General features: G+C 51.2%; 1 protein-coding gene across 1 annotated transcript in view; it reads left to right on the top strand.

The window, feature by feature from the left end:
• Positions 1 to 4,509: 4,509 nt before the first annotated feature.
• The window catches only part of LOC147086850 (transcription cofactor vestigial-like protein 4), an 87,821-nt gene continuing 64,529 nt past the window's right edge, over positions 4,510 to 27,801 (top strand). The window contains exon 1 of the mRNA XM_085979055.1: positions 4,510 to 4,974. Within this exon, the coding sequence (XP_085835181.1) occupies positions 4,911 to 4,974 (64 nt within the window). The 5' untranslated portion in view covers positions 4,510 to 4,910. The remainder of the gene's footprint in view (positions 4,975 to 27,801) is intronic.

The following is a 27,801-nucleotide window of genomic DNA, read 5'->3' as shown; positions in this document are numbered from 1 at the left end:
GACTCCCCCGACAGGCCTCAGGCCTGTGCAGTCACTGACAGGGTTAACAGAGTGTGTGCTGTGAGCGGGCGGGAGGGTTAATCAGAGGGAGACGCGATACAGCTCGGGGCAGCTGCTGAGTGTCAAGAGATCGCAATCAGAAGCTCGCGCCACGCGCCTCTGCTTTTGTCTCGGGGCCCTTCCATTCTTCTTGTTCCAACCCCGACGTCTTGTCGAGCTGGAGGGCGAAACCTTGCCAGAGCCTGTCACGGCCTGCCCAGCGAAGGAGGGCAAGGCTGTGATTCCACAGGAATGTGGAGAATGCAAAGTGTCAGCACAGAAAGGACGCTCCAAAAACACACACCTTTTATAGAGGGAGTCTCCCCATCGGGGACCCCTTTTATAGAGGGACTCTCCCCATCAGGGACCCCTTTTATAGAGGGAGTCTCCCCATCAGGGACCCCTTTTATAGAGGGAGTCTCCCCATCAGGGACCCCTTTTATAGAGGGAGTCTCCCCATCGGACCCCTTTTATAGAGGGAGTCTCCCCATCAGGGACCCCTTTTATAGAGGGAGTCTCCCCATCAGGGACCCCTTTTATAGAGGGAGTCTCCCCATCAGGGACCCCTTTTATAGAGGGAGTCTCCCCATCAGGGACCCCTTTTATAGAGGGAGTCTCTCCATCAGGGACCCCTTTTATAGAGGGAGTCTCCCCATCAGGGACCCCTTTTATAGAGGGAGTCTCCCCATCAGGGACCCCTTTTATAGAGGGAGTCTCTCCATCAGAGACCCCTTTTGTAGAGGGAGTCTCCCCATCAGGGACCCCTTTTATAGAGGGAGTCTCTCCATCAGACCCCTTTTATAGAGGGAGTCTCCCCATCAGACCCCTTTTATAGAGGGAGTCTCCCCATCAGGGACCCCTTTTATAGAGGGAGTCTCCCCATCAAGGACCCCTTTTATAGAGGGAGTCTCCCCATCAGGGACCCCTTTTATAGAGGGAGTCTCCCCATCAGAGACCCCTTTTATAGAGAGAGTCTCCCCATCAGACCCCTTTTATAGAGGGAGTCTCTCCATCAGGGACCCCTTTTATAGAGGGAGTCTCCCCATCAGGGACCCTTTTATAGAGGGAGTCTCCCCATCAGGGACCCCTTTTATAGAGGGAGTCTCCCCATCAGGGACCCCTTTTATAGAGGGAGTCTCCCCATCAGGGACCCCTTTTATAGAGAGAGTCTCCCCATCAGGGACCCCTTTTATAGAGGGAGTCTCCCCATCAGGGACCCCTTTTATAGAGGGAGTCTCCCCATCAGGGACCCCTTTTATAGAGGGAGTCTCCCCATCAGGGACCCCTTTTATAGAGAGAGTCTCCCCATCAGGGACCCCTTTTATAGAGGGAGTCTCCCCATCAGACCCCTTTTATAGAGGGAGTCTCCCCATCAGACCCCTTTTATAGAGGGAGTCTCTCCATCAGGGACCCCTTTTATAGAGGGAGTCTCCCCATCAGGGACCCCTTTTATAGAGGGAGTCTCCCCATCAGGGACTCCTTTTATACACTAACACACAGAAAGATAGAGGCAGACCAACAGAGAGACAGAGGGAGAGGCTGAGAGAGACAGAGACAGACAGAGAGACAGAGACAGCGCGAGACAGAGCGAGAGAGACGCGGAGAGTGAGAGAGAAACAGAGAGAGAGAGTGTGAGAGAGACAGACAGACAGACAGAGAGAGAGTGAGTGTTACAGCTCTGTTACAACTATGTTACAGCTTGCCATGAACAGAGGGACAACCATTAAACTAAGAAAAGAGTATATATAAAAAATGCGAATGTATATTTATACACTCAGGGATATACCTGTTTATACAATGTATGAATAGAACTGCGTTTATGTGTTCAACCATAAATGTATTTTGATGCTTTGGCAACATAAGATGTACCTTATCATGCCAATAAAGCGATTTGAATTGAATTGAATTGAATTGAGAGAGACAGAGAGAGAGAGAGAGTGGGACAGAGAGAGAGACAGATAGAGACAGAGACAGAGACAGAGAGAGAAACAGAGAGACAGAGACACAGAAAGTGAGAGAGAGACAGACAGAGAGAGAGACAGAGAGGGACAGAGAGAGAGGGACAGAGAGAGAGACAAAGACAGAGAGAGAGACAGAAAGAGACAGAGAGAGGGACAGAGAGAGACAGAGAGAGAGAGAGAGACAGAGAGAGAGAGAGAGAGTGAAGGAGGGAGCAGGTGGTGTGAGCTGGGAATCTTTGTCTGCAGGATGTGCAGACCCCACCTGCCGGGACTCCCCCCAGCCCCACCCAGGGGGCCCGACTGTCTCAGGTAGAATCGGGTGGAAGAAAGGCAAAGCGCCGCACATGAAAGCGCGGGGCGGGCAGGCAGGTGAGAGGCAGGGCCAGCGTGTCAGGGCAGGCCGTGACGGGCAGAGTGTGGCTGACACAAAGGCCGAGTGTAACGCGAGCCGCCCCTGGCCCCCCCGCCCCCTTGCTCCGCCCCCGCCTTGTCAAGCTGCGGCCTGTTTGATATCAAGGCTTGACACAGCTGGAGATGAGGGAACGGATACACCTGGAAGGGGGGGCGGCGGGGGGAGACGCTGGGCGCGTGTCAGCTCAGCAGCTCCTCCGCAAAGTGCCCGCAGCTCTCCTCCCCTCCGCCCTGCCAGGATCCCCGGCACTGTACGGCTCAGGAGGCGACGGCTCGGCCCCTCGACACCCACCCCCGCCCCCACCCCTCGTGCCCTCTCTCTGAAAGAGTGTTCTCCCCTTAGTCCCAGTCTTGATGTAAAAGAATCTCCGAACTTCCGCAGCCAGCAAAGGACTGTTGTTTCTCAAGTGCGGTGCACGCACAGCAAGATCCCACAAACAGCGGCGTGATAAATGGCCCCGATCCACTGTTTTTTTCTTAGTGCTGTGGGCTGACAGATAAATATTGGCACCCCCCCCCCCCCCACCGCCCCCTCCCCCCCGCCCTCAAGGAGGTGGTGAGAATGTGGAACTCGCTACCACAGGGAGTGGTCGAGGTGAATAGCGTCGATGTATTTAAGGGGAAGCTAGATAAACACACGAGGGAGAAAGGAATAGAAGGATATGGTGACGGGGTGAGATGAAGAGGGGGCGGGAGGAGGCTGGTGTGGAGCAGGAACACCGGCACTGAGCAGAGGGGCCGAATGGCCTGTTTCTGGGCTGTAAACTTCAAATATCGTCACAGTGTCCTGGGGCCAATATTTATCCCTCAACCAACATCACTAAAACATGTGATCTGGTCATTATCACATTGCTGTTTGTGGGAGCTTGCTGTGCGCAAATTGGCTGCCACGTTTCCTGCTTTACAACAGTGACCACACTTCAAATAAAGTCCTTCATTGGCTGTGAAGAGCTTCGGGACGTCCTGAGGTGGGGAAAGGCCCCGGAGAAATGGGAGTCTTTCTTTTGTATTTTTGATGTACAGTAATTCTATGTAACGAAACTTGAGCACAATAATCTAGGCTGACATTCCTCTGCAGTACTGAGGGAGCGCCGCACTGTCGGAGGGGCGGTACTGAGGGAGCGCCGCACTGTCGGAGGGGCGGTACTGAGGGAGCGCCGCACTGTCGGAGAGGCGGTACTGAGGGAGCGCCGCACTGTCGGAGGGGCGGTACTGAGGGAGCGCCGCACTGTCGGAGGGGCAGTACTGAGGGAGCGCCGCACTGTAGGAGGGGCGGTACTGAGGGAGCGCCGCACTGTCGGAGGGGCGGTACTGAGGGAGCGCCGCACTGTCGGAGGGGCGGTACTGAGGGAGCGCCGCACTGTCGGAGGGGCGGTACCGAGGGAGCGTCGCACTGTCGGAGGGGCAGTACTGAGGGAGCGCCGCACTGTCGGAGGGGCAGTACTGAGGGAGCGCCGCACTGTCGGAGGGGCAGTACTGAGGGAGCGTCGCATTGTCGGAGGGGCGGTACTGAGGGAGCTCCGCACTGTCGGAGGGGCGGTACTGAGGGAGCGCCGCACTGTCGGATTGGCAGTACTGAGGGAGCGCCGCACTGTCGGAGGGGCAGTACTGAGGGAGCGCCGCACTGTCGGAGGGGCGGTACTGAGGGAACGCCGCGCTGTCTGCCCTCTCAGGTGAGCTAAAGATCCCACGGCCACTATTGGAAGAAGAGCAGGGGGGAGTTCTCCCCGGTGTCCTGGGGCCCATATTTATCCCTCAACCAACATCACTAAAAAACAGATGATCTGCTCATTATCACATTGCTGTTTGTGGGAGCTTGCTGTGCACAAATTGGCTGCCGCGTTTCCTACATTACAACAGTAACCACACTTCAAAAAAAGTCCTTCACTGGCTGTGAAGCGCTGTAGGACATCCTGAGGTAGCTGTGGAAATGCGAATCTTTCTTTCTTTAACCTGCGGCGCAGGTTGGTTGAAGGGATTCAGCAGCGGCGGGGTTAACGTGCACTGACAGGGGTGGAGGTGGAGCCTGCGGAGTGCCGGAGGAGATCATTTCTGGCTCTCGCCTCGCCTGCTTCAAACTGCACGCCTTGGCTCAGGAGGGGCAGCCTCTCCACGGGAGCAGCAGCGCAGACCGGTCGCGCCCGCAGCCTGCGACTCAGCCTGGGCTCGGCTCCGAGGCGGGTGGCGGTGGAGTTGGCTCCTCCGACAGCGGCAACGTAGAGTTTAAGGAGCGACTTTAGCTGGAGGGGAGAGCGCTTCGGTCTGTATCGAGGTGGAGGAGGAGGGCGGAGGGACGCTTTCCATCCCGATGTGCGTCCGGTGCCTGTCCGCAGACTGCCGGGACGGGAGCGGGTCTGGCTTGAGTGGCCTCGGGCGGCCGAGACTGCTTTCTCAGGACCGGCCTCAGAGGGTGTGAACACACCCGTCTTTCCCCAATCCGTCTCTCCCCGCTAACCAGCGCAACCCCACACCCCACCCTCGGTGCCTCGCAGCATCGGCATGGCAGTCATGAACTACCAGTACATCAAAGAGATGAACGGATTCAGAGTCTACATCTTGGAAGGTATGTTTTCAATCCGCGGGGGCGGGCGGGGAACGGAGGGGGTGCGAGCGTGTCGGAGCGCGGGTGTGTCAGAGCGTGAGTGTGTGGGTGAGTCTTTTGCGCGCGAGAGCGTTAGCGTGTGAGTGTGAATGTGAGAGAGTGAGCGTGTGTCAGAGTGAAGGTAGAGAGTGTATTTGTGTGTGCAAGAGAACGCGTGCATCTGTGAGAGTGAGTGCGAGAGAGTGAGTGTTTGCGTGCGAGCGAGTGTGTAAAATGAGTCTGTTTGTGTCAGCGTCAGTACATGAGTGAGTGTGAATGTGTGCGAGCCGGTATGAGTGACAGAACAAGTGTGAAAGTCAGTGAGTGTGTGTGCGTGTGTGAGAGCGAGAATCAGCGAGCCCTATTCAACCACAAGCTGAGTTTCTGACCCCATTATCATCTACCTCACTAAGACCGCCTATTTCCACCTCCGGAACATCGCCCATCTCCGCCCTTGCCTCAGCTCATCCGCTGCTGAAACCCTCACCCATGCCTTTGTTGCCTCCAGACTCGACTATTCCAACGCACTCCTGGCCGGCCTCCCACTTTCCACCCTCCGTAAACTTGAGCTCATGCAAAACTTTGTTGGCCCCGTGTCCTAACTTGCACCAAGTCCCGTTCACACCCGTCCACCCCGTGCTCGCTACACTGGCTCCCGGTCCGGCAACATCTCGATTTTACAATTCTAATCCTCGTCTTCAAATCCCTCTGTGGCCTCCTCACCCCCCTCCTTATCTCTGTAACCTCCTCCAGCCCCTACACCCCTCCCTGTCTCTGTAACCTCCTGCAGCCCCTACAACCCTCCTTATCTCTGTAACCTCCTCCAGCCCCTACAACCCTCACTATCTCTGTAACCTCCTCCAGCCCCTACACCCCTCCCTGTCTCTGTAACCTCCTGCAGCCCCTACAACCCTCCTTATCTCTGTAACCTCCTCCAGCCCATACAACCCTCCCTATCTCTGTAACCTCCTCCAGCCCCTACACCCCTCCCTGTCTCTGTAACCTCCTGCAGCCCCTACAACCCTCCTTATCTCTGTAACCTCCTCCAGCCCCTACACCCCTCCCTGTCTCTGTAACCTCCTGCAGCCCCTACAACCCTCCTTATCTCTGTAACCTCCTCCAGCCCCTACAACCCTCCCTATCTCTGTAACCTGCTCCAGCCCCTACAACCCTCCCTATCTCTGTAATCTCCTACAGCCCTACAACCCTCCCTCTCTCTGTAACCTCCTCCAGTCCCTACAACCCTCCCTGTCTCTGTGACCTCCTCCAACCCCTACAACCCTCCCTATCTCTGTAACCTCCTCCAGCCCCCTACAACCCTCCCTATCTCTGTAACCTCCTCCAGCCCCCTACAACCCTCCCTATCTCTGTAACCTCCTCCAGCCCCTACAATTCTCCCTATCTCTGTAACCTCCTCCAGCCACTACAACCCTCCCTATCTCTGTAACCTCCTCCAGCCCCTACAACCCTCCCTATCTCTGTAACCTCCTCCAGCCCCTACAACCCTCCCTATCTCTGTAACCTCCTCCAGCCCAACAACCCTCCCTATCTCTGTAACCTCCTCCAGCCCCTACAATCCTCCCTATTTCTGTAACCTCCTCCAGTCCCTACAACCCTCCCTATCTCTGTAACCTCCTCCAGCCCCTACACCCCTCCCTATCTCTGTAACCTCCTCCAGCCGCTAAAACCCTCCCTATCTCTGTAACCTCCTCCAGCCCCCTACAACCCTCCCTATCTCTGTAACCTCCTCCAGCCCCTACAACCCTCCCTATCTCTGTAACCTCCTCCAGCCCGACAACCCTCCCTATCTCTGTAACCTCCTCCAGCCCCTACAACCCTCCCTATCTCTGTAACCTCCACCAGCCCCTACAACTCTCCCTATCTCTGTAACCTCCTCCAGCCCCTACAACCCTCCCTATCTCTGTAACCTCCTCCAGCCCCTACAACCCTCCCTATCTCTGTAACCTCCTCCAGCCCCTACAACCCTCCCTATCTCTGTAACCTCCTCCAGCCCCTACAACCCTCCCTATCTCTGTAACCTCCTCCTGCCCCCTACAACCCTCCCTATCTCTGTAACCTCCTCCAGCCCCTACAACCTTCCCTATCTCTGTAACCTCCTCCAGCCCGACAACCCTCCCTATCTCTGTAGAACCTAGGTAGTGGAAAAGAGGGAAGTCATATGAAGTCAGAAATAGATGGTAGAAAGGTGAGAAGCAATAAGCAAAGGAGAGAAACACAAAGGGCCAAACTAATTCATAATGAGAGTGTGAAAAAAGCAAGCCTGAAGGCTTTGTATCTTAATGCTAGAAGCATTAGGAACAAGGTGGATGAATTAGTTGTGGAAATAGAGGTAAACAAGTATGATTTGATTGGGATTACAGAAACGTGGCTGCAGGGTGGGCAAGGCTGGGAACTTAACATCCAGGGATATACAATATTTAGGAAGGATCGGCAAAAAGGTAGGGGAGGTGGGGTAGCATTGCTGGTAAAGGAGGGGATTAATGCAATGGAAAGGAAGGATATTAACTCGGATGAAACGGAATCTGTATGGGTAGAAATGAGAAATAGCAAGGGGAGGAAAACGTTAGTGGGTGTGATATATAGGCCTCCAAATAGTAATATGGAGGTGAGGGAAGGCATAAAAAGGGAAATTAGAGAAGCGTGCGATAAGAGCACAGCTGTCATCATGGGTGACTTTAATTTACATATTGATTGGACTACCCAAATTAGTAAAAATTCTGAGGAGGAGGAATTCCTGGAATGTTTTCGGGACGGTTATCTGGACCAATATGTCGAGGAGCCGACTCGAGATCAGGCCATTTTAGACTGGGTATTGTGCAATGAGAAGGGACTTATCAGCAATCTTCTTGTACGAGGCCCCTTGGGTCAGAGCGATCATAATATGATCGAGCTCTCAGTCGAGATGGAGAGTGAGGAAATTGAATCAGAGACTAAGGTCCAGAACTTAAATAAAGGGAATTACGAGGGTATGAGACGGGAATTGGGTAAGATTGATTGGGTGGTGTTTCTGGGGGGATTGACAGTGGATAGACAATGGCAAGCATTCAAAGATAGAATGGAAGAATTCCAGAACATGTTTATACCGGTTTGGCATAAAAATAAACCTAAAAAGGTGACTCAACCGTGGATAACGAGGGAAATTAGGGACAGCATAAAATTTAAAAAAAGGGCATATCAACTGGCAAAAAAAAGCACCAGACCGGAAGATTGGGGGCAGTACAGGATACAGCAAAAGAGGACAAAGGGATTAATCAGGAAGGGGAAAATAGAATACGAAAGTAAACTTGCAGCAAACATAAAGACAGACTGCAAAAGCTTTTATCGGTATATCAGGAGGAAAAGACTGGTAAAATCCCAAGTCGGTCCCTTGCAGTCCGATTCGGGAGAATATATAATGGAGAATAAGGAAATGGCAGACCAATTAAACTCATACTTTGGTTCTGTATTCACAAAGGAGGACACAAATAACCTCCCAGGAATATCGACAAACATAGCGACTAATGAGAGGGAGGAGCTGACAGAAATCAGTATCTCTAGGGATATGGTGTTGGGTAAGTTGAGGGGACTGAAGGCCGACAAATCCCCGGGGCCTGATAAACTACATCCTAGGGTACTTAAGGAGGTGGCCCTGGAGATAGCAGATGCTCTAAGGATCATCTTCCGGAACTCCATTGACTCGGGAACAGTACCCGTGGATTGGAGGGTAGCTAATGTTACCCCAATATTTAAAAAGGGGGGTAGAGAGAAAGCAGGGAATTATAGACCAGTAAGCCTTACATCGGTTGTGGGCAAAATGCTAGAGTCCATTATTAAGGATAAAATAGCGGAGCACTTGACAAATGGGGAAAGGATCGGACAGAGTCAACATGGATTTACAAAGGGTAAATCGTGTTTGACTAATCTGCTGGAATTTTTTGAGGAAGTAACTGGTAAAATAGATGGGGGAGAGCCAGTGGATGTGGTGTACCTTGACTTCCAGAAAGCCTTCGATAAGGTTCCACACAAAAGATTATCATGCAAAATTAAGGCTCATGGGATTGGGGGCAAAGTATTAACGTGGATAGAGAACTGGCTGGCGGATAGAAAACAGAGAGTTGGAATAAACGGCTCGTTTTCGGAGTGGCAGGCAGTGACCAGCGGGGTGCCGCAAGGATCTGTCCTGGGACCCCAGCTGTTCACAATATATATAAATGATCTGGATCAGGGAATTGGATGCAATATTTCCAAATTCGCTGACGACACTAAACTAGGAGGAGGGGTGGGCTCTGATGAGGATGTCAGGAGGCTACAGTGCGATTTGGACAGGTTGGGGGAATGGGCGGATACGTGGCAGATGCACTATAATGTGGATAAATGCGAGGTTATCCACTTTGGGGGTAAAAACAGGAGGGTAGATTATTATCTAAATGGCAATAGATTGGGAGATGGGGAAGTGCAGAGGGACCTGGGTGTTCTTGTGCACCAGTCACTGAAGGAGAGCATGCAGGTGCAACAGGCGATTAAGAAGGCAAATGGGATGTTGGCCTTCATATCAAGGGGGTTCGAGTATAGGAATAGGGATACCTTACTACAGCTGTACAAGGTGCTGGTGAGACCGCATCTGGAGTATTGTGTACAGTTTTGGTCGCCCCATCTGCGGAAGGATGTTCTTGCCATGGAAAGAGTGCAACGGCGATTCACCAGGCTGATACCTGGAATGGCGGGAATGACCTACGAAGAGAGATTAAATAGTTTGGGCTTGTACTCACTGGAGTTTAGAAGATTGAGAGGGGATCTCATCGAAACATATAAAATTATGGCAGGCCTGGACAGGCTGAATTCAGAGAGAATGTTTCCAATGGCCGGGGAGCACAGAACCAGGGACCACAGTCTAAAAATAGCGGGCAAATCATTTAAAACAGAGATGAGGAAGAATTTCTTCACTCAAAGAGTGGTGAGCCTGTGGAATTCCCTGCCACAGAGGGCTGTGAAGGCTAATTCAATAAATATTTTCAAGAGAGAATTGGATATATTTCTGAAGGCTAAGGGGATTAAGGGTTACGGAGAAAAGGCGGGGACGGGGTACTGAACTGGTAAGATCAGCTATGATCTCAGACGAAGATCAGCCATGATCTCATTGAATGGCGGAGCAGGCTCGAAGGGCCGAATGGCCTACTCCTGTTCCTATCTCTATGTTTCTATGTTTCTATGTTTCTAACCTCCTCCAGCCTCCTACAACCCTCCCTATCTCTGTAACCTCCTCCAGCCCCTACAACCCTCCCTATCTCTGTAACCTCCTCCAGCCCCTACAACTCTCCCTATCTCTGTAACCTACTCCAGCCCCTACAACCCTCCCTATCTCTGTAACCTCCTCCAGCCCCTACAACCCTCACTATCTCTGTAACCTCCTCCAGCCCCTACAACACTCCCTATCTCTGTAACCTCCTCCAGCCCCTACAACCCTCCCTATCTCTGTAACCTCCTCCAGCCCCTACAACCCTCCCTATCTCTGTAACCTCCTCCAGCCCCTACAGCCCTCCCTATCTCTGTAACCTCCTCCAGCCCCTACAACCCTCCCTATCTCTGTAACCTCCTCCAGCCCCTACAACCCTCCCTATCTCTGTAACCTCATCCAGCCCCTACAACCCACCCTATCTCTGTAACCTCCTCCAGCCCCTACACCCCTCCGAGATCTCTGCGATCCTCCAATTCCGGCCTCTCGCGCATCCCCCCAATTTCCAACGCTCCACCATTGGCGGTCGTGCCTTCAGCCGCCAGGGCCCCCGAGCTCAGAAATTCCCTCCCTAAACCTCTCCGCCTCTCTCTCTCTCTCTCCTCCTTTAAGACGCTCCTTAAAACTGACCTCTGTGACTGAGCTTTTGGTCACCGGTCCCGAATATCCCCTTATGTGGCTCGGGGTCCTTTAACACGTGTTGTGCCCCTTCGATGCTCCTTGGGATGTTTTGTGTGAGAGAGAATCAGTGAATGTGTTACAGTGTCAGTAACTGTCAGTGAGTGAGTGTGAGAGATACTGTTTGTCACTGTTAGTGTGTCAGTGGATGAGTGTGAGATAATACTGAGACAGAATCCCATCAAGTGCAGCACGGGTTAGATACAGAGTGAAGCTCCCTCTACACTGTCCCATCAAACACTCCCAGGCCAGGTACAGCACGGGTTAGATACAGAGTAAAGCTCCCTCTACACTGTCCCATCAAACACTCCCAGGGCAGGTACAGCACGGGGTTAGATATAGAGTAAAGCTCCCTCTACACTGTCCCATCAAACACTCCCAGGGCAGGTACAGCATGGGTTAGATACAGAGTAAAGCTCCCTCTACACTTTCCCATCAAACACTCCCAGGGCAGGTACAGCACGGGTTAGATAGAGAGTAAAGCTCCCTCTACACTGTCCCCATCAAACACTCCCAGGGCAGGTACAGCACGTGTTAGATACAGAGTAACGCTCCCTCTACACTGTCCCATCAAACACTTCCAGGGCAGGTTCAGCATGGGTTAGATACAGAGTAAAGCTCCCTCTACACTGTCCCATCAAACACTCCCAGGGCAGGTACAGCACGGGTTAGATACAGAGTAAAGCTCCCTCCACACTGTCCCATCAAACACTCCCAGGGCAGGTACAGCACGGGTTAGATACAGAGGAAAGCTCCTTCTACACTGTCCCATCAAACACTCCCAGGGCAGGTACAGCACGGGTTAGATACAGAGTAAAGCTCCCTCTACACTGTCCCATCAAACACTCCCAGGGCAGGTACAGCACGGGTTAGATACAGAGTAAAGCTCCCTCTACACTGTCCCATCAAACAGTCCCAGGGCAGGTACAGCATGGGTTAGATACAGAGTAAAGCTCCCTCTACACTGTCCCATCAAACACTCCCAGGGCAGGTACAGCAAGGGGTGAGATACAGAGTAAAGCTCCCTCGACACTGTCCCATCAAACACTCCCAGGGCAGGTTCAGCATGGGTTCGATACAGAGTAAAGCTCCCTCTACACTGTCCCATCAAACACTCTCAGGGCAGGAACAGCACGGGTTAGATACAGAGTAAAGCTCCCTCTACACTGTCCCATCAAACACTCACAGGGCAGGTACAGCAGGGGTTAGATACAGGGTAAAGCGCCCTCTACACTGTCCCATCAAACACTCCAAGGGCAGGGACAGCACGGGTTAGATACAGAGTAAAGCTCCCTCTACACTGTCCCCATCAAACACTCCCAGGGCAGGTACAGCATGAGTTAGATACAGAGTAAAGCTCCCTCTACACTGTCCCCATCAAACACTCCCAGGGCAGGTACAGCATGGGGTTAGATACAGAGTAAAGCTCCCTCTACACTGTCCCATCAAACACTCCCAGGGCAGGTACAGCACGGGTTAGATACAGAGTAAAGCTCCCTCTACACTGTCCCATCAAACACTCCCAGGGCAGGTACAGCACGGGGTGCGATACAGAGTAAAGCTCCCTCTACACTGTCCCATCAAACACTCCCAGGGCTGGTACAGCACGGGGTGCGATACAGAGTAAAGTTCCCTCTACACTGTCCCATCAAACACTCCCAGGGCAGGTACAGCACGGGGTTAGATACAGAGTAAAGCTCCGTCTACACTGTCCCATCAAACACTCCCAGGGCAGGTACAGCATGGGTTAGATACAGAGTAAAGCTCCCTCTACACTGTCCCATCAAACACTCCCAGGGCAGGTACAGCACAGGTTAGATACAGAGTAAAGTTCCCTCTACACTGTCCCATCAAACACTCCCAGGGCAGGGACAGCACGGGTTAGATACAGAGTAAAGCTCCCTCTACACTGTCCCCATCAAACACTCCCAGGGCAGGTACAGCACGGGGTTAGATACAGAGTAAAGCTCCCTCTACACTGTCCCCATCAAACACTCCCAGGGCAGGTACAGCACGGGGTTAGATACAGAGTAAAGCTCCCTCTACACTGTCCCATCAAACACTCCCAGGGCAGGGACAGCACGGGTTAGATACAGAGTAAAGCTCCCTCTACACTGTCCCATCAAACACTCCCAGGGCAGGTACAGCACGGGTTAGATACAGAGTAAAGCTCCATCTACACTGTCCCCATCAAACACTCCCAGGGCAGGTACAGCACGGGGTTAGATACAGAGTAAAGCTCCCTCTACACTGTCCCATCAAACACTCACAGGGCAGGTACAGCAGGGGTTAGATACAGAGTAAAGCTCCCACTACACTGTCCCATCAAACACTCCCAGGGCAGGGACAGCACGGGTTAGATACAGAGTAAAGCTCCCTCTACACTGTCCCCATCAAACACTCCCAGGGCAGGTACAGCATGGGTTAGATACAGAGTAAAGCTCCCTCTACACTGTCCCCATCAAACACTCCTAGGGCAGGTACAGCATGGGGTTAGATACAGAGTAAAGCTCCCTCGGCACTGTCCCATCAAACACTCCCAGGGCAGGTACAGCACGGGTTAGATACAGAGTAAAGCTTACTCTACACTGTCCCATCAACATTCCCAGGGCAGGTACAGCACGGGTTAGATACAGAGTAAAGCTCCCTCTACACTGTCCCCATCAAACACTCCTAGGGCAGGTACAGCACGGGTTAGATACAGAGTAAAGCTCCCTCTGCACTGTCCCCATCAAACACTCCTAGGGCAGGTACAGCACGGGTTAGATACAGAGTAAAGCTTCCTCTACACTGTCCCATCAAACACTCCCAGGGCAGGTACAGCACAGGTTAGATACAGAGTAAAGCGCCCTCTACACTGTCCCCATCAAACACTCCCAGGGCGGGTACAGCACGGGTTAGATACAGAGTAAAGCTCCCTCTACACTGTCCCCATCAAACACTCCCAGGGCAGGTACAGCATGGGTTAGATACAGAGTAAAGCTCCCTCTACACTGTCCCATCAAACACTCCCAGGGCAGGTACAGCACGGGTTAGATACAGAGTAAAGCTCCCTCTACACTGTCCCCATCAAACACTCCCAGGGCAGGTACAGCATGGGTTAGATACACAGTAAAGCTCCCTCTACACTGTCCCATCAAACACTCCCAGGGCAGGTACAGCATGGGGTGCGATACAGAGTAAAGCTCCCTCTACACTGTCCCATCAAACACTCCCAGGGCAGGTACAGCACGGGGTTAGATACATAGCAAAGCTCCCTCTACACTGTCCCATCATACACTCCCAGGGCAGGTACAGCAAGGGTTAGATACAGAGTAAAACTCCCTCTACACTGTCCCATCAACAGTCCCAGGGCAGGTACAGCACGGGTTAGATACAGAGTAAAGCTCCATCTACACTGTCCCCATCAAACACTCCCAGGGCAGGTACAGCACGGGGTTAGATACAGAGTAAAGCTCCCTCGACACTGTCCCATCAAACACTCACAGGGCAGGTACAGCAGGGGTTAGATACAGGGTAAAGCTCCCTCGACACTGTCCCATCAAACACTCCAAGGGCAGGGACAGCACGGGTTAGATACAGAGTAAAGCTCCCTCTACACTGTCCCCATCAAACACTCCCAGGGCAGGTACAGCATGAGTTAGATACAGAGTAAAGCTCCCTCTACACTGTCCCCATCAAACACTCCCAGGGCAGGTACAGCATGGGGTTAGATACAGAGTAAAGCTCCCTCTACACTGTCCCATCAAACACTCCCAGGGCAGGTACAGCACGGGTTAGATACAGAGTAAAGCTCCCTCTACACTGTCCCATCAAACACTCCCAGGGCAGGTACAGCACGGGGTGCGATACAGAGTAAAGCTCCCTCTACACTGTCCCATCAAACACTCCCAGGGCAGGTACAGCACGGGGTGCGATACAGAGTAAAGTTCCCTCTACACTGTCCCATCAAACACTCCCAGGGCAGGTACAGCACGGGGTTAGATACAGAGTAAAGCTCCGTCTACACTGTCCCATCAAACACTCCCAGGGCAGGTACAGCATGGGTTAGATACAGAGTAAAGCTCCCTCTACACTGTCCCATCAAACACTCCCAGGGCAGGTACAGCACAGGTTAGATACAGAGTAAAGCTCCCTCTACACTGTCCCATCAAACACTCCCAGGGCAGGGACAGCACGGGTTAGATACAGAGTAAAGCTCCCTCTACACTGTCCCCATCAAACACTCCCAGGGCAGGTACAGCACGGGGTTAGATACAGAGTAAAGCTCCCTCTACGCTGTCCCATCAAACACTCCCAGGGCAGGTACAGCACGGGTTAGATACAGAGTAATGCTCCATCTACACTGTCCCCATCAAACACTCCCAGGGCAGGTACAGCACGGGGTTAGATACAGAGTAAAGCTCCCTCTACACTGTCCCATCAAACACTCCCAGGGCAGGGACAGCATGGGTTAGATACAGAGTAAAGCTCCCTCTACACTGTCCCATCAAACACTCCCAGGGCAGGTACAGCACGGGTTAGATACAGAGTAAAGCTCCATCTACACTGTCCCCATCAAACACTCCCAGGGCAGGTACAGCACGGGGTTAGATACAGAGTAAAGCTCCCTCTACACTGTCCCCATCAAACACTCACAGGGCAGGTACAGCAGGGGTTAGATACAGAGTAAAGCTCCCTCTACACTGTCCCATCAAACACTCCCAGGGCAGGGACAGCACGGGTTAGATACAGAGTAAAGCTCCCTCTACACTGTCCCCATCAAACACTCCCAGGGCAGGTACAGCATGGGTTAGATACAGAGTAAAGCTCCCTCTACACTGTCCCCATCAAACACTCCTAGGGCAGGTACAGCATGGGGTTAGATACAGAGTAAAGCTCCCTCGACACTGTCCCATCAAACACTCCCAGGGCAGGTACAGCACGGGTTAGATACAGAGTAAAGCTTACTCTACACTGTCCCATCAACATTCCCAGGGCAGGTACAGCACGGGTTAGATACAGAGTAAAGCTCCCTCTACACTGTCCCCATCAAACACTCCTAGGGCAGGTACAGCACGGGTTAGATACAGAGTAAAGCTCCCTCTGCACTGTCCCCATCAAACACTCCTAGGGCAGGTACAGCACGGGTTAGATACAGAGTAAAGCTCCCTCTACACTGTCCCATCAAACACTCCCAGGGCAGGTACAGCACAGGTTAGATACAGAGTAAAGCGCCCTCTACACTGTCCCCATCAAACACTCCCAGGGCGGGTACAGCACGGGTTAGATACAGAGTAAAGCTCCCTCTACACTGTCCCCATCAAACACTCCCAGGGCAGGTACAGCATGGGTTAGATACAGAGTAAAGCTCCCTCTACACTGTCCCATCAAACACTCCCAGGGCAGGTACAGCACGGGTTAGATACAGAGTAAAGCTCCCTCTACACTGTCCCCATCAAACACTCCCAGGGCAGGTACAGCATGGGTTAGATACACAGTAAAGCTCCCTCTACACTGTCCCATCAAACACTCCCAGGGCAGGTACAGCATGGGGTGCGATACAGAGTAAAGCTCCCTCTACACTGTCCCATCAAACACTCCCAGGGCAGGTACAGCACGGGGTTAGATACAGAGTAAAGCTCCCTCTACACTGTCCCATCAAACACTCCCAGGGCAGGTACAGCAAGGGTTAGATACAGAGTAAAACTCCCTCTACACTGTCCCATCAACATTCCCAGGGCAGGTACAGCACGGGTTAGATACAGAGTAAAGCTCCCTCTACACTGTCCCCATCAAACACTCCTAGGGCAGGTACAGCATGGGTTAGATACAGAGTAAAGCTCCCTCTGCACTGTCCCATCAAACACTCCCAGGGCAGGTACAGCACGGGTTAGATACAGAGTAAAGCTCCCTCTACACTGTCCCCATCAAACACTCCCAGGGCGGGTACAGCACGGGTTAGATACAGAGTAAAGCTCCCTCTACACTGTCCCCATCAAACACTCCCAGGGCAGGTACAGCATGGGTTAGATACAGAGTAAAGCTCCCTCTACACTGTCCCATCAAACACTCCCAGGGCAGGTGCAGCACGGGTTAGATACAGAGTAAAGCTCCCTCTACACTGTCCCCATCAAACACTCCCAGGGCAGGTACAGCATGGGTTAGATACAGAGTAAAGCTCCCTCTACACTGTCCCATCAAACACTCCCAGGCCAGGTACAGCACGGCGTGCAATACAGAGTAAAGCTCCCTCTACACTGTCCCATCAAACACTCCCAGGGCAGGTACAGCACGGGGTGCGATACAGAGTAAAGCTCCCTCTACACTGTCCCATCAAACACTCCCAGGGCAGGTACAGCACGCGGTTAGATACAGAGTAAAGCTCCGTCTGCACTGTCCCATCAAACACTCCCAGGGCAGGTACAGCATGGGTTAGATACAGAGTAAAGCTCCCTCTACACTGTCCCATCAAACACTCCCAGGGCAGGTACAGCACAGGTTAGATACAGAGTAAAGCTCCCTCTACACTGTCCCATCAAACACTCCCAGGACAGGGACAGCACGGGTTAGAGACAGATTAAAGCTCCCTCTACACTGTCCCCATCAAACACTCCCAGGGCAGGTACAGCATGGGTTAGATACAGAGTAAAGCTCCCTCTACACTGTCCCCATCAAACACTCCCAGGGCAGGTACAGCACGGGGTTGGATACAGAGTAAAGCTCCCTCTACACTGTCCCATCAAACACTCCCAGGGCAGGTACAGCACGGGTTAGATACAGAGTAAAGCTCCCTCTGCACTGTCCCATCAAACACTCCCAGGGCAGATACAGCACAGGTTAGATACACAGTAAAGCTCCCTCTACACTGTCCCATCAAACACTCCCAGGGCAGGTACAGCACGGGTTAGATACAGGGTAAAGCTCCCTCTACACTGTCCCATCAAACATTCCCAGGGCAGGTACAGCACGGGTTAGATACAGAGTAAAGCTCCCTCTACACTGTCCCATCAAACACTCCCAGGGCAGGTACAGCACGGGTTAGATACAGTGTAAAGCTCCCTCTACACTGTCCCATCAAACACTCCCAGGGCAGGTACAGCACAGGGTGCGATACAGAGTAAAGCTCCCTCTACACTGTCCCATCAAACACTCCCAGGGCAGCTACAGCACGGGGTGCGATACAGAGTAAAGCTCCCTCTACACTGTCCCCATCAAACACTCCCAGGGCAGGTACAGCACGGGGTTAGATACAGAGTAAAGCTCCCTCTACACTGTCCCATCAAACACTCCCAGGGCAGGTACAGCACGCGGTTAGATACAGAGTAAAGCTCCGTCTGCACTGTCCCATCAAACACTCCCAGGGCAGGTACAGCATGGGTTAGATACAGAGTAAAGCTCCCTCTACACTGTCCTATCAAACACTCCCAGGGCATGTACAGCACAGGTTAGATACAGAGTCAAGCTCCCTCTACACTGTCCCATCAAACACTCCCAGGACAGGGACAGCACGGGTTAGAGACAGAGTAAAGCTCCCTCTACACTGTCCCCATCAAACACTCCCAGGGCAGGTACAGCATGGGTTAGATACAGAGTAAAGCTCCCTCTACACTGTCCCCATCAAACACTCCCAGGGCAGGTACAGCACGGGGTTGGATACAGAGTAAAGCTCCCTCTACACTGTCCCATCAAACACTCCCAGGGCAGGTACAGCACGGGTTAGATACAGAGTAAAGCTCCCTCTACACTGTCCCATCAAACACTCCCAGGGCAGATACAGCACAGGTTAGATACACAGTAAAGCTCCCTCTACACTGTCCCATCAAACACTCCCAGGGCAGGTACAGCACGGGTTAGATACAGGGTAAAGCTCCCTCTACACTGTCCCATCAAACATTCCCAGGGCAGGTACAGCACGGGTTAGATACAGAGTAACGCTCCCTCTACACTGTCCCATCAAACACTCCCAGGGCAGGTACAGCATGGGGTGCGATACAGAGTAAAGCTCCCTCTACACTGTCCCATCAAACACTCCCAGGCAGGGCAGGTACAGCAAGGGTTAGATACAGAGTAAAACTCCCTCTACACTGTCCCATCAACAGTCCCAGGGCAGGTACAGCACGGGTTAGATACAGAGTAAAGCTCCATCTACACTGTCCCCATCAAACACTCCCAGGGCAGGTACAGCACGGGGTTAGATACAGAGTAAAGCTCCCTCGACACTGTCCCATCAAACACTCACAGGGCAGGTACAGCAGGGGTTAGATACAGGTAAAGCTCCCTCGACACTGTCCCATCAAACACTCCAAGGGCAGGGACAGCACGGGTTAGATACAGAGTAAAGCTCCCTCTACACTGTCCCCATCAAACACTCCCAGGGCAGGTACAGCATGAGTTAGATACAGAGTAAAGCTCCCTCTACACTGTCCCATCAAACACTCCCAGGGCAGGTACAGCACGGGTTAGATACAGAGTAAAGCTCCCTCTACACTGTCCCATCAAACACTCCCAGGGCAGGTACAGCACGGGGTGCGATACAGAGTAAAGCTCCCTCTACACTGTCCCATCAAACACTCCCAGGGCAGGTACAGCACGGGGTGCGATACAGAGTAAAGTTCCCTCTACTACACTGTCCCATCAAACACTCCCAGGGCAGGTACAGCACGGGGTTAGATACAGAGTAAAGCTCCGTCTACACTGTCCCATCAAACACTCCCAGGGCAGGTACAGCATGGGTTAGATACAGAGTAAAGCTCCCTCTACACTGTCCCATCAAACACTCCCAGGGCAGGTACAGCACAGGTTAGATACAGAGTAAAGCTCCCTCTACACTGTCCCATCAAACACTCCCAGGGCAGGGACAGCACGGTTAGATACAGAGTAAAGCTCCCTCTACACTGTCCCCTCAAACACTCCCAGGGCAGGTACAGCACGGGGTTAGATACAGAGTAAAGCTCCCTCTACACTGTCCCATCAACACTCCCAGGGCAGGTACAGCACGGGTTAGATACAGAGTAATGCTCCATCTACACTGTCCCCATCAAACACTCCCAGGGCAGGTACAGCACGGGGTAGATACAGAGTAAAGCTCCCTCTACACTGTCCCATCAAACACTCCCAGGGCAGGGACAGCATGGGTTAGATACAGAGTAAAGCTCCCTCTACACTGTCCCATCAAAACACTCCCAGGGCAGGTACAGCACGGGTTAGATACAGAGTAAAGCTCCATCTACACTGTCCCCATCAAACACTCCCAGGGCAGGTACAGCACGGGGTTAGATACAGAGTAAAGCTCCCTCTACACTGTCCCCATCAAACACTCACAGGGCAGGTACAGCAGGGGTTAGATACAGAGTAAAGCTCCCTCTACACTGTCCCATCAAACACTCCCAGGGCAGGGACAGCACGGGTTAGATACAGAGTAAAGCTCCCTCTACACTGTCCCCATCAAACACTCCCAGGGCAGGTACAGCATGGGTTAGATACAGAGTAAAGCTCCCTCTACACTGTCCCCATCAAACACTCCTAGGGCAGGTACAGCATGGGGTTAGATACAGAGTAAAGCTCCCTCGACACTGTCCCATCAAACACTCCCAGGGCAGGTACAGCACGGGTTAGATACAGAGTAAAGCTTACTCTACACTGTCCCATCAACATTCCCAGGGCAGGTACAGCACGGGTTAGATACAGAGTAAAGCTCCCTCTACACTGTCCCCATCAAACACTCCTAGGGCAGGTACAGCACGGGTTAGATACAGAGTAAAGCTCCCTCTGCACTGTCCCCATCAAACACTCCTAGGGCAGGGTACAGCACGGGTTAGATACAGAGTAAAGCTCCCTCTACACTGTCCCATCAAACACTCCCAGGGCAGGTACAGCACAGGTTAGATACAGAGTAAAGCGCCCTCTACACTGTCCCCATCAAACACTCCCAGGGCGGTACAGCACGGGTTAGATACAGAGTAAAGCTCCCTCTACACTGTCCCCATCAAACACTCCCAGGGCAGGTACAGCATGGGTTAGATACAGAGTAAAGCTCCCTCTACACTGTCCCATCAAACACTCCCAGGGCAGGTACAGCACGGGTTAGATACAGAGTAAAGCTCCCTCTACACTGTCCCCCATCAAACACTCCCAGGGCAGGTACAGCATGGGTTAGATACACAGTAAAGCTCCCTCTACACTGTCCCATCAAACACTCCCAGGGCAGGTACAGCATGGGGTGCGATACAGAGTAAAGCTCCCTCTACACTGTCCCATCAAACACTCCCAGGGCAGGTACAGCACGGGGTTAGATACAGAGTAAAGCTCCCTCTACACTGTCCCATCAAACACTCCAGGGCAGGTACAGCAAGGGTTAGATACAGAGTAAAACTCCCTCTACACTGTCCCATCAACATTCCCAGGGCAGGTACAGCACGGGTTAGATACAGAGTAAAGCTCCCTCTACACTGTCCCCATCAAACACTCCTAGGGCAGGTACAGCATGGGTTAGATACAGAGTAAAACTCCCTCTGCACTGTCCCATCAAACACTCCCAGGGCAGGTACAGCACGGGTTAGATACAGAGTAAAGCTCCCTCTACACTGTCCCCATCAAACACTCCCAGGGCGGGTACAGCACGGGTTAGATACAGAGTAAAGCTCCCTCTACACTGTCCCCATCAAACACTCCCAGGGCAGGTACAGCATGGGTTAGATACAGAGTAAAGCTCCCTCTACACTGTCCCATCAAACACTCCCAGGGCAGGTGCAGCACGGGTTAGATACAGAGTAAAGCTCCCTCTACACTGTCCCCATCAAACACTCCCAGGGCAGGTACAGCATGGGTTAGATACAGAGTAAAGCTCCCTCTACACTGTCCCATCAAACACTCCCAGGCCAGGTACAGCACGGCGTGCAATACAGAGTAAAGCTCCCTCTACACTGTCCCATCAAACACTCCCAGGGCAGGTACAGCACGGGGTGCGATACAGAGTAAAGCTCCCTCTACACTGTCCCATCAAACACTCCCAGGGCAGGTACAGCACGCGGTTAGATACAGAGTAAAGCTCCGTCTGCACTGTCCCATCAAACACTCCCAGGGCAGGTACAGCATGGGTTAGATACAGAGTAAAGCTCCCTCTACACTGTCCCATCAAACACTCCCAGGGCAGGTACAGCACAGGTTAGATACAGAGTAAAGCTCCCTCTACACTGTCCCATCAAACACTCCCAGGACAGGGACAGCACGGGTTAGAGACAGAGTAAAGCTCCCTCTACACTGTCCCCATCAAACACTCCCAGGGCAGGTACAGCATGGGTTAGATACAGAGTAAAGCTCCCTCTACACTGTCCCCATCAAACACTCCCAGGGCAGGTACAGCACGGGGTTGGATACAGAGTAAAGCTCCCTCTACACTGTCCCATCAAACACTCCCAGGGCAGGTACAGCACGGGTTAGATACAGAGTAAAGCTCCCTCTGCACTGTCCCATCAAACACTCCCAGGGCAGATACAGCACAGGTTAGATACACAGTAAAGCTCCCTCTACACTGTCCCATCAAACACTCCCAGGGCAGGTACAGCACGGGTTAGATACAGGGTAAAGCTCCCTCTACACTGTCCCATCAAACATTCCCAGGGCAGGTACAGCACGGGTTAGATACAGAGTAAAGCTCCCTCTACACTGTCCCATCAAACACTCCCAGGGCAGGTACAGCACGGGTTAGATACAGTGTAAAGCTCCCTCTACACTGTCCCATCAAACACTCCCAGGGCAGGTACAGCACGGGGTGCGATACAGAGTAAAGCTCCCTCTACACTGTCCCATCAAACACTCCCAGGGCAGGTACAGCACGGGGTGCGATACAGAGTAAAGCTCCCTCTACACTGTCCCCATCAAACACTCCCAGGGCAGGTACAGCACGGGGTTAGATACAGAGTAAAGCTCCCTCTACACTGTCCCATCAAACACTCCCAGGGCAGATACAGCACGCGGTTAGATACAGAGTAAAGCTCCGTCTGCACTGTCCCATCAAACACTCCCAGGGCAGGTACAGCATGGGTTAGATACAGAGTAAAGCTCCCTCTACACTGTCCCATCAAACACTCCCAGGGCAGGTACAGCACAGGTTAGATACAGAGTAAAGCTCCCTCTACACTGTCCCATCAAACACTCCCAGGACAGGGACAGCACGGGTTAGAGACAGAGTAAAGCTCCCTCTACACTGTCCCCATCAAACACTCCCAGGGCAGGTACAGCATGGGTTAGATACAGAGTAAAGCTCCCTCTACACTGTCCCCATCAAACACTCCCAGGGCAGGTACAGCACGGGTTTGGATACAGAGTAAAGCTCCCTCTACACTGTCCCATCAAACACTCCCAGGGCAGGTACAGCACGGGTTAGATACAGAGTAAAGCTCCCTCTACACTGTCCCATCAAACACTCCCAGGGCAGATACAGCACAGGTTAGATACACAGTAAAGCTCCCTCTACACTGTCCCATCAAACACTCCCAGGGCAGGTACAGCACGGGTTAGATACAGGGTAAAGCTCCCTCTACACTGTCCCATCAAACATTCCCAGGGCAGGTACAGCACGGGTTAGATACAGAGTAACGCTCCCTCTACACTGTCCCATCAAACACTCCCAGGGCAGGTACAGCACGGGTTAGATACAGTGTAAAGCTCCCTCTACACTGTCCCATCAAACACTCCCAGGGCAGGTACAGCACGGGGTGCGATACAGAGTAAAACTCCCTCTACACTGTCCCATCAAACACTCCCAGGGCAGGTACAGCACGGGGTGCGATACATAAGAACATAAGAACATAAGAAATAGGAGCAGGAGTAGGCCAATCGGCCCCTCGAGCCTGCTCCACCATTCAATAAGATCATGGCTGATCTGATCCTAACCTCAAATCTTCTATCACTCTGCATCCACCCAAACCCATGTGATCTCCCGGGAGAGGCGAAAAACCAGATAAAGACCCAATGGCCAATTTGGGAGAAAAAAATCTGGGAAATTCCTCTCCGACCCATCTAGGCGATCGAAATTCTTCCAGGAGATCACTCTGTCCCTATATTTTCTACAGTACTTACCTTCTGTAAAGGCGATCTCCACCCCAGCCAGGAACAGGAATAAAACCATCTCCTGAAATCTAACAGAATTAGAACACAGTCGGAGCAGAACAAGGCTACACAGCCCCTGGGCCCACTCCACTACCCACAGGGCCATGACCATTCCGAACCCAGACTCATGTCCAATTTCCTGCCCGCTCCCCGTAACCCTTAATTCCCGTTACTTCTAGGAAACTATCTATTTCTGTTTTAAATTTATTTAATGATGTAGCTTCCACAGCTTTCTGGGGCAGCAAATTCCACAAACCTACCACCCTCTGAGTGAAGAAGTTTCTCCTCATCTCAGTTTTGAATGAGCAGCCCCTTATTTTAAGATTATGCCCCCTAGTTCTAGTTTCACCCATCATTGGGAACATCCTCACCGCATCCACCCGATCAAGCCCCTTCACAATCTTATATGTTTCAATAAGATCGCCTCTCATTCTTCTGAACTCCAATGAGTAGAGTCCCAATCTACTCAACCTCTCCTCATATGACCACCCCCTCATCCCCGGGATTAACCGAGTGAACCTTCTTTGTACTGACTCGAGAGCAAGTATGTCTTTTCTTAAGTCTGGACACCAAAACTGTATGCAGTATTCCAGGTGCGGCCTCACCAATACCTTGTACAACTGCAGCAATACCTCCCTGTTTTTATATTCCAACCCCCTAGCAATAAAAGCCAACATTCCATTGGCCTTCTTAATCACTTGCTGCACCTGCATACTAACTTTTTGAGTTTCGTGCACCAGGACCCCCAGATCCCTTTGTACTACAGTACTTTCCAGTTTCTTGCCATTAAGATAATAACTTGCTCTATGATTTTTCCTGCCAAAGTGCATAACCTCACACTTTCCAGTATTGTATTCCATCTGCCAAATCTCTGCCCACTTACTTAGCCTGTCTATGTCACTTTGCAGGTTTTTTATGTCCTCCTCACTCACTACTTTCCGTCCCATCTTTGTATCATCTGCAAACTTTGATATGTTACACTCGGTCCCCTCCTCCAAATCGTTAATATAGATTGTAAAGAGTTGGGGACCCAGCACTGACCCCTGCGGAACACCACTAGTTACTGGTTGCCAATCTGAGAACGAACCATTTATCCCAACTCTCTGCTTTCTGTTAGAGAGCCAATCCTCCACCCACGCCAGAATATTACCCCCAATCCCGTGATTTTTTATCTTGAGCAATAATCTTTTGTGTGGCACCTTGTCAAATGCCTTTTGGAAGTCTAAATACACTACGTCCACTGGTTCCCCTTTATCCACCCTGTATGTTACTTCCTCAAAAAACTCAAGCAAATTTGTTAAACATGACTTCCCCTTCATAAAACCATGCTGAGTTTGCCCTATTAAATTATGTTTATCCAAATGTCCCGTTACTGTCTCCTTAATAATGGACTCTAACATTTTACCAACCACAGATGTTAGGCTAACAGGTCTATAGTTTCCAGCCTTCTGCCTACTACCCTTTTTAAATAAGGGTGTTACATTAGCAGTTTTCCAATCTGCCGGGACCTTTGCTGAGTCCAGGGAGTTTTGGAAAATTATTACCAATGCATCCACAATCCCTACCGCTACTTCCCTCAAGACCCTGGGATGCAAGCCATCAGGTCCAGGGGATTTATCCGCCTTGAGTCCCATTATTTTACCGAGTACACTTCCTTAGTGATTTTAATTGTATTTAGTTCTCCCCCCCTAGAGCCCCCTGTTTGTCCAGTGTTGGATATTCTTAGTGTCCTCTACTGTAAAGACTGATACAAAATAATTGTTCAGTGTTTTTGCCATCTCCATGTTTCCCACCATTAATTTCCCGGTCTCATCCTCTAAGGGACCAACATTTACTTTAGCCACCCTTTTTCTTTTTATATAACTATAGAAACTTTTACTGTCTGTTTTTATATTTTTTGCTAATTTACTTTCATAATCTATCTTCCCTTTCTTAATCAATCTTTTTGTTATTTTTTGCTGTCTTTTAAAGACTTCCCAATCTTCCATCCTCCCACTAGATTTGGCTACCTTATATGCCCTTGTTTTTAGTCGGATACTATCCTTAATTACTTTACTTAGCCACGGATGGCTATCTTTTCTTTTACACCCTTTTTTCCTCAGTGAATATATTTTTTTGGAAGTTGTAAAATAACTCCTTAAATGTACACCACTGGTCATGTACCGTCTTACCCTTTAATCTATTTTCCCAGTCCACTCTAATTAATTCCGCTCTCATACCTTCATAGTCTCCTTTATTCAAGCTCAGCACGCTTGTTTGAGATCCAACCTTCTCACCCTCTAATTGAATATGGAACTCAACCATGTTATGGTCACTCATTCCAAGGGGATCCTTTACTAGGACATTTTAATTAATCCTGTCTCATTACACAGGACCAAATCTAAGTTGCTTGCCCCCTGGTCGGTTCAGTTACATACTGCTCAAGAAACCCATCCCTAATACACTCAATGAACTCTTCCTCAAGGCTGCTCTGCCCAATTTGATTTGTCCAGTTAATATGATAATTAAAATCCCCCATAATTATAGCTGTTCCCTTATTACAAGCCTCAACTATTTCCTGATTAATACTCCGTCCAACAGAGTTGCAACTGTTTGGAGGCCTATAGACTACACCCACTAGTGTTTTTTTCCCCTTATTATTCCTTACCTCCACCCAAACTGTTTCACTATCCTGCTCCTTTGACCCAATATCATTTCTCTGTATTACAGTGATTCCTTCCTTTATTAACATAGCCACACCACCTCCTCTCCCTTCCTGCCTGTCCTTCCTGATTGTTAATAACCTGGTATGTTTAATTCCCAGTCATGGTCACCCTGCAGCCATGTTTCTGTAATGGCCACAAGATCATACCCATATGTCATTATTTGTGCTGTTAACTCATTCATTTTGTTACGAATGCTACGTGCATTCAGATAAAGAACTTTCAAATATGTTTTGTAACACTTAGTTCCTGTTTTTTCCCTTTTTAGTACTTTACTTTTACTCCATACCTTCTGTCCCTTCCTGACACATTCTGTTTTTTAATTCCCCCACTGCTACCTAAGTCTATGACCTTCTCTGTTGTCATTTCTATTATTTGCTCTCTAGAAACCTCCCCCCACTAATTAGTTTAAAGCCCTCTCTACAGCCCTAGTTATATGATTCGCCAGGACTCTAGTCCCAGCACTGGCCAAGTGGAGTCCGTCCCAACAGAACAGCTCCCTCCTGTCCCAGTACTGGTGCCAGTGTCCCAAGAAGCAAAACCCATTTCTCCCACACCAGTCTTTGAGCCACGCATTTAACTCTTTAATTTTATTTATCCTAGCCAAATTCGCTCGTGGCTCAGGTAATACCCAGAGATTATTACCCTTGAGGTTCTGTTTTTTAATTTGACCCCTAGCTGCTCATACTCCTTTAACAGAACCGTCTTCCTTGTCCTATCTACGTCGTTTGTACCAACATGGACCACAACAACTGGATCCTCCCCCTCCCAGTGCAAGTTTCTTTCCAGCCAGAAGAGATGTCCTTAACCCTGGCACCAGGCAGGCAACACAGCATTCGGGACTCCCGCTCTTGACTGCAGAGAACCCTATCTATCCCCTAATGATACTATCCCCAACCACTACAACATTTCTTTTTACTCCCTCCACTTGAATGGCCCCCTGTACCACGGTGCTGTGGCCAGGTTGCTCATCCTCCCTGCAGTCCCCGCTCCCGCCCTCACAGGGAGTAAGAACCTCGATCCTGCTGGACAAGAACAAGGGTTGCGTCTCCTTCAACACTACATACAGAGTAAAGCTCCCTCTACACTGTCCCATCAAACATT

The sequence above is a fragment of the Somniosus microcephalus genome, unplaced genomic scaffold (assembly GCF_052327205.1).
Source record: "Somniosus microcephalus isolate GS21.2 unplaced genomic scaffold, FLI_Smic_1.0 unresolved_chr7, whole genome shotgun sequence".
NCBI classification, from domain to species: domain Eukaryota; kingdom Metazoa; phylum Chordata; class Chondrichthyes; order Squaliformes; family Somniosidae; genus Somniosus; species Somniosus microcephalus.
This window is presented reverse-complemented; position numbering and strand designations above follow the sequence as displayed.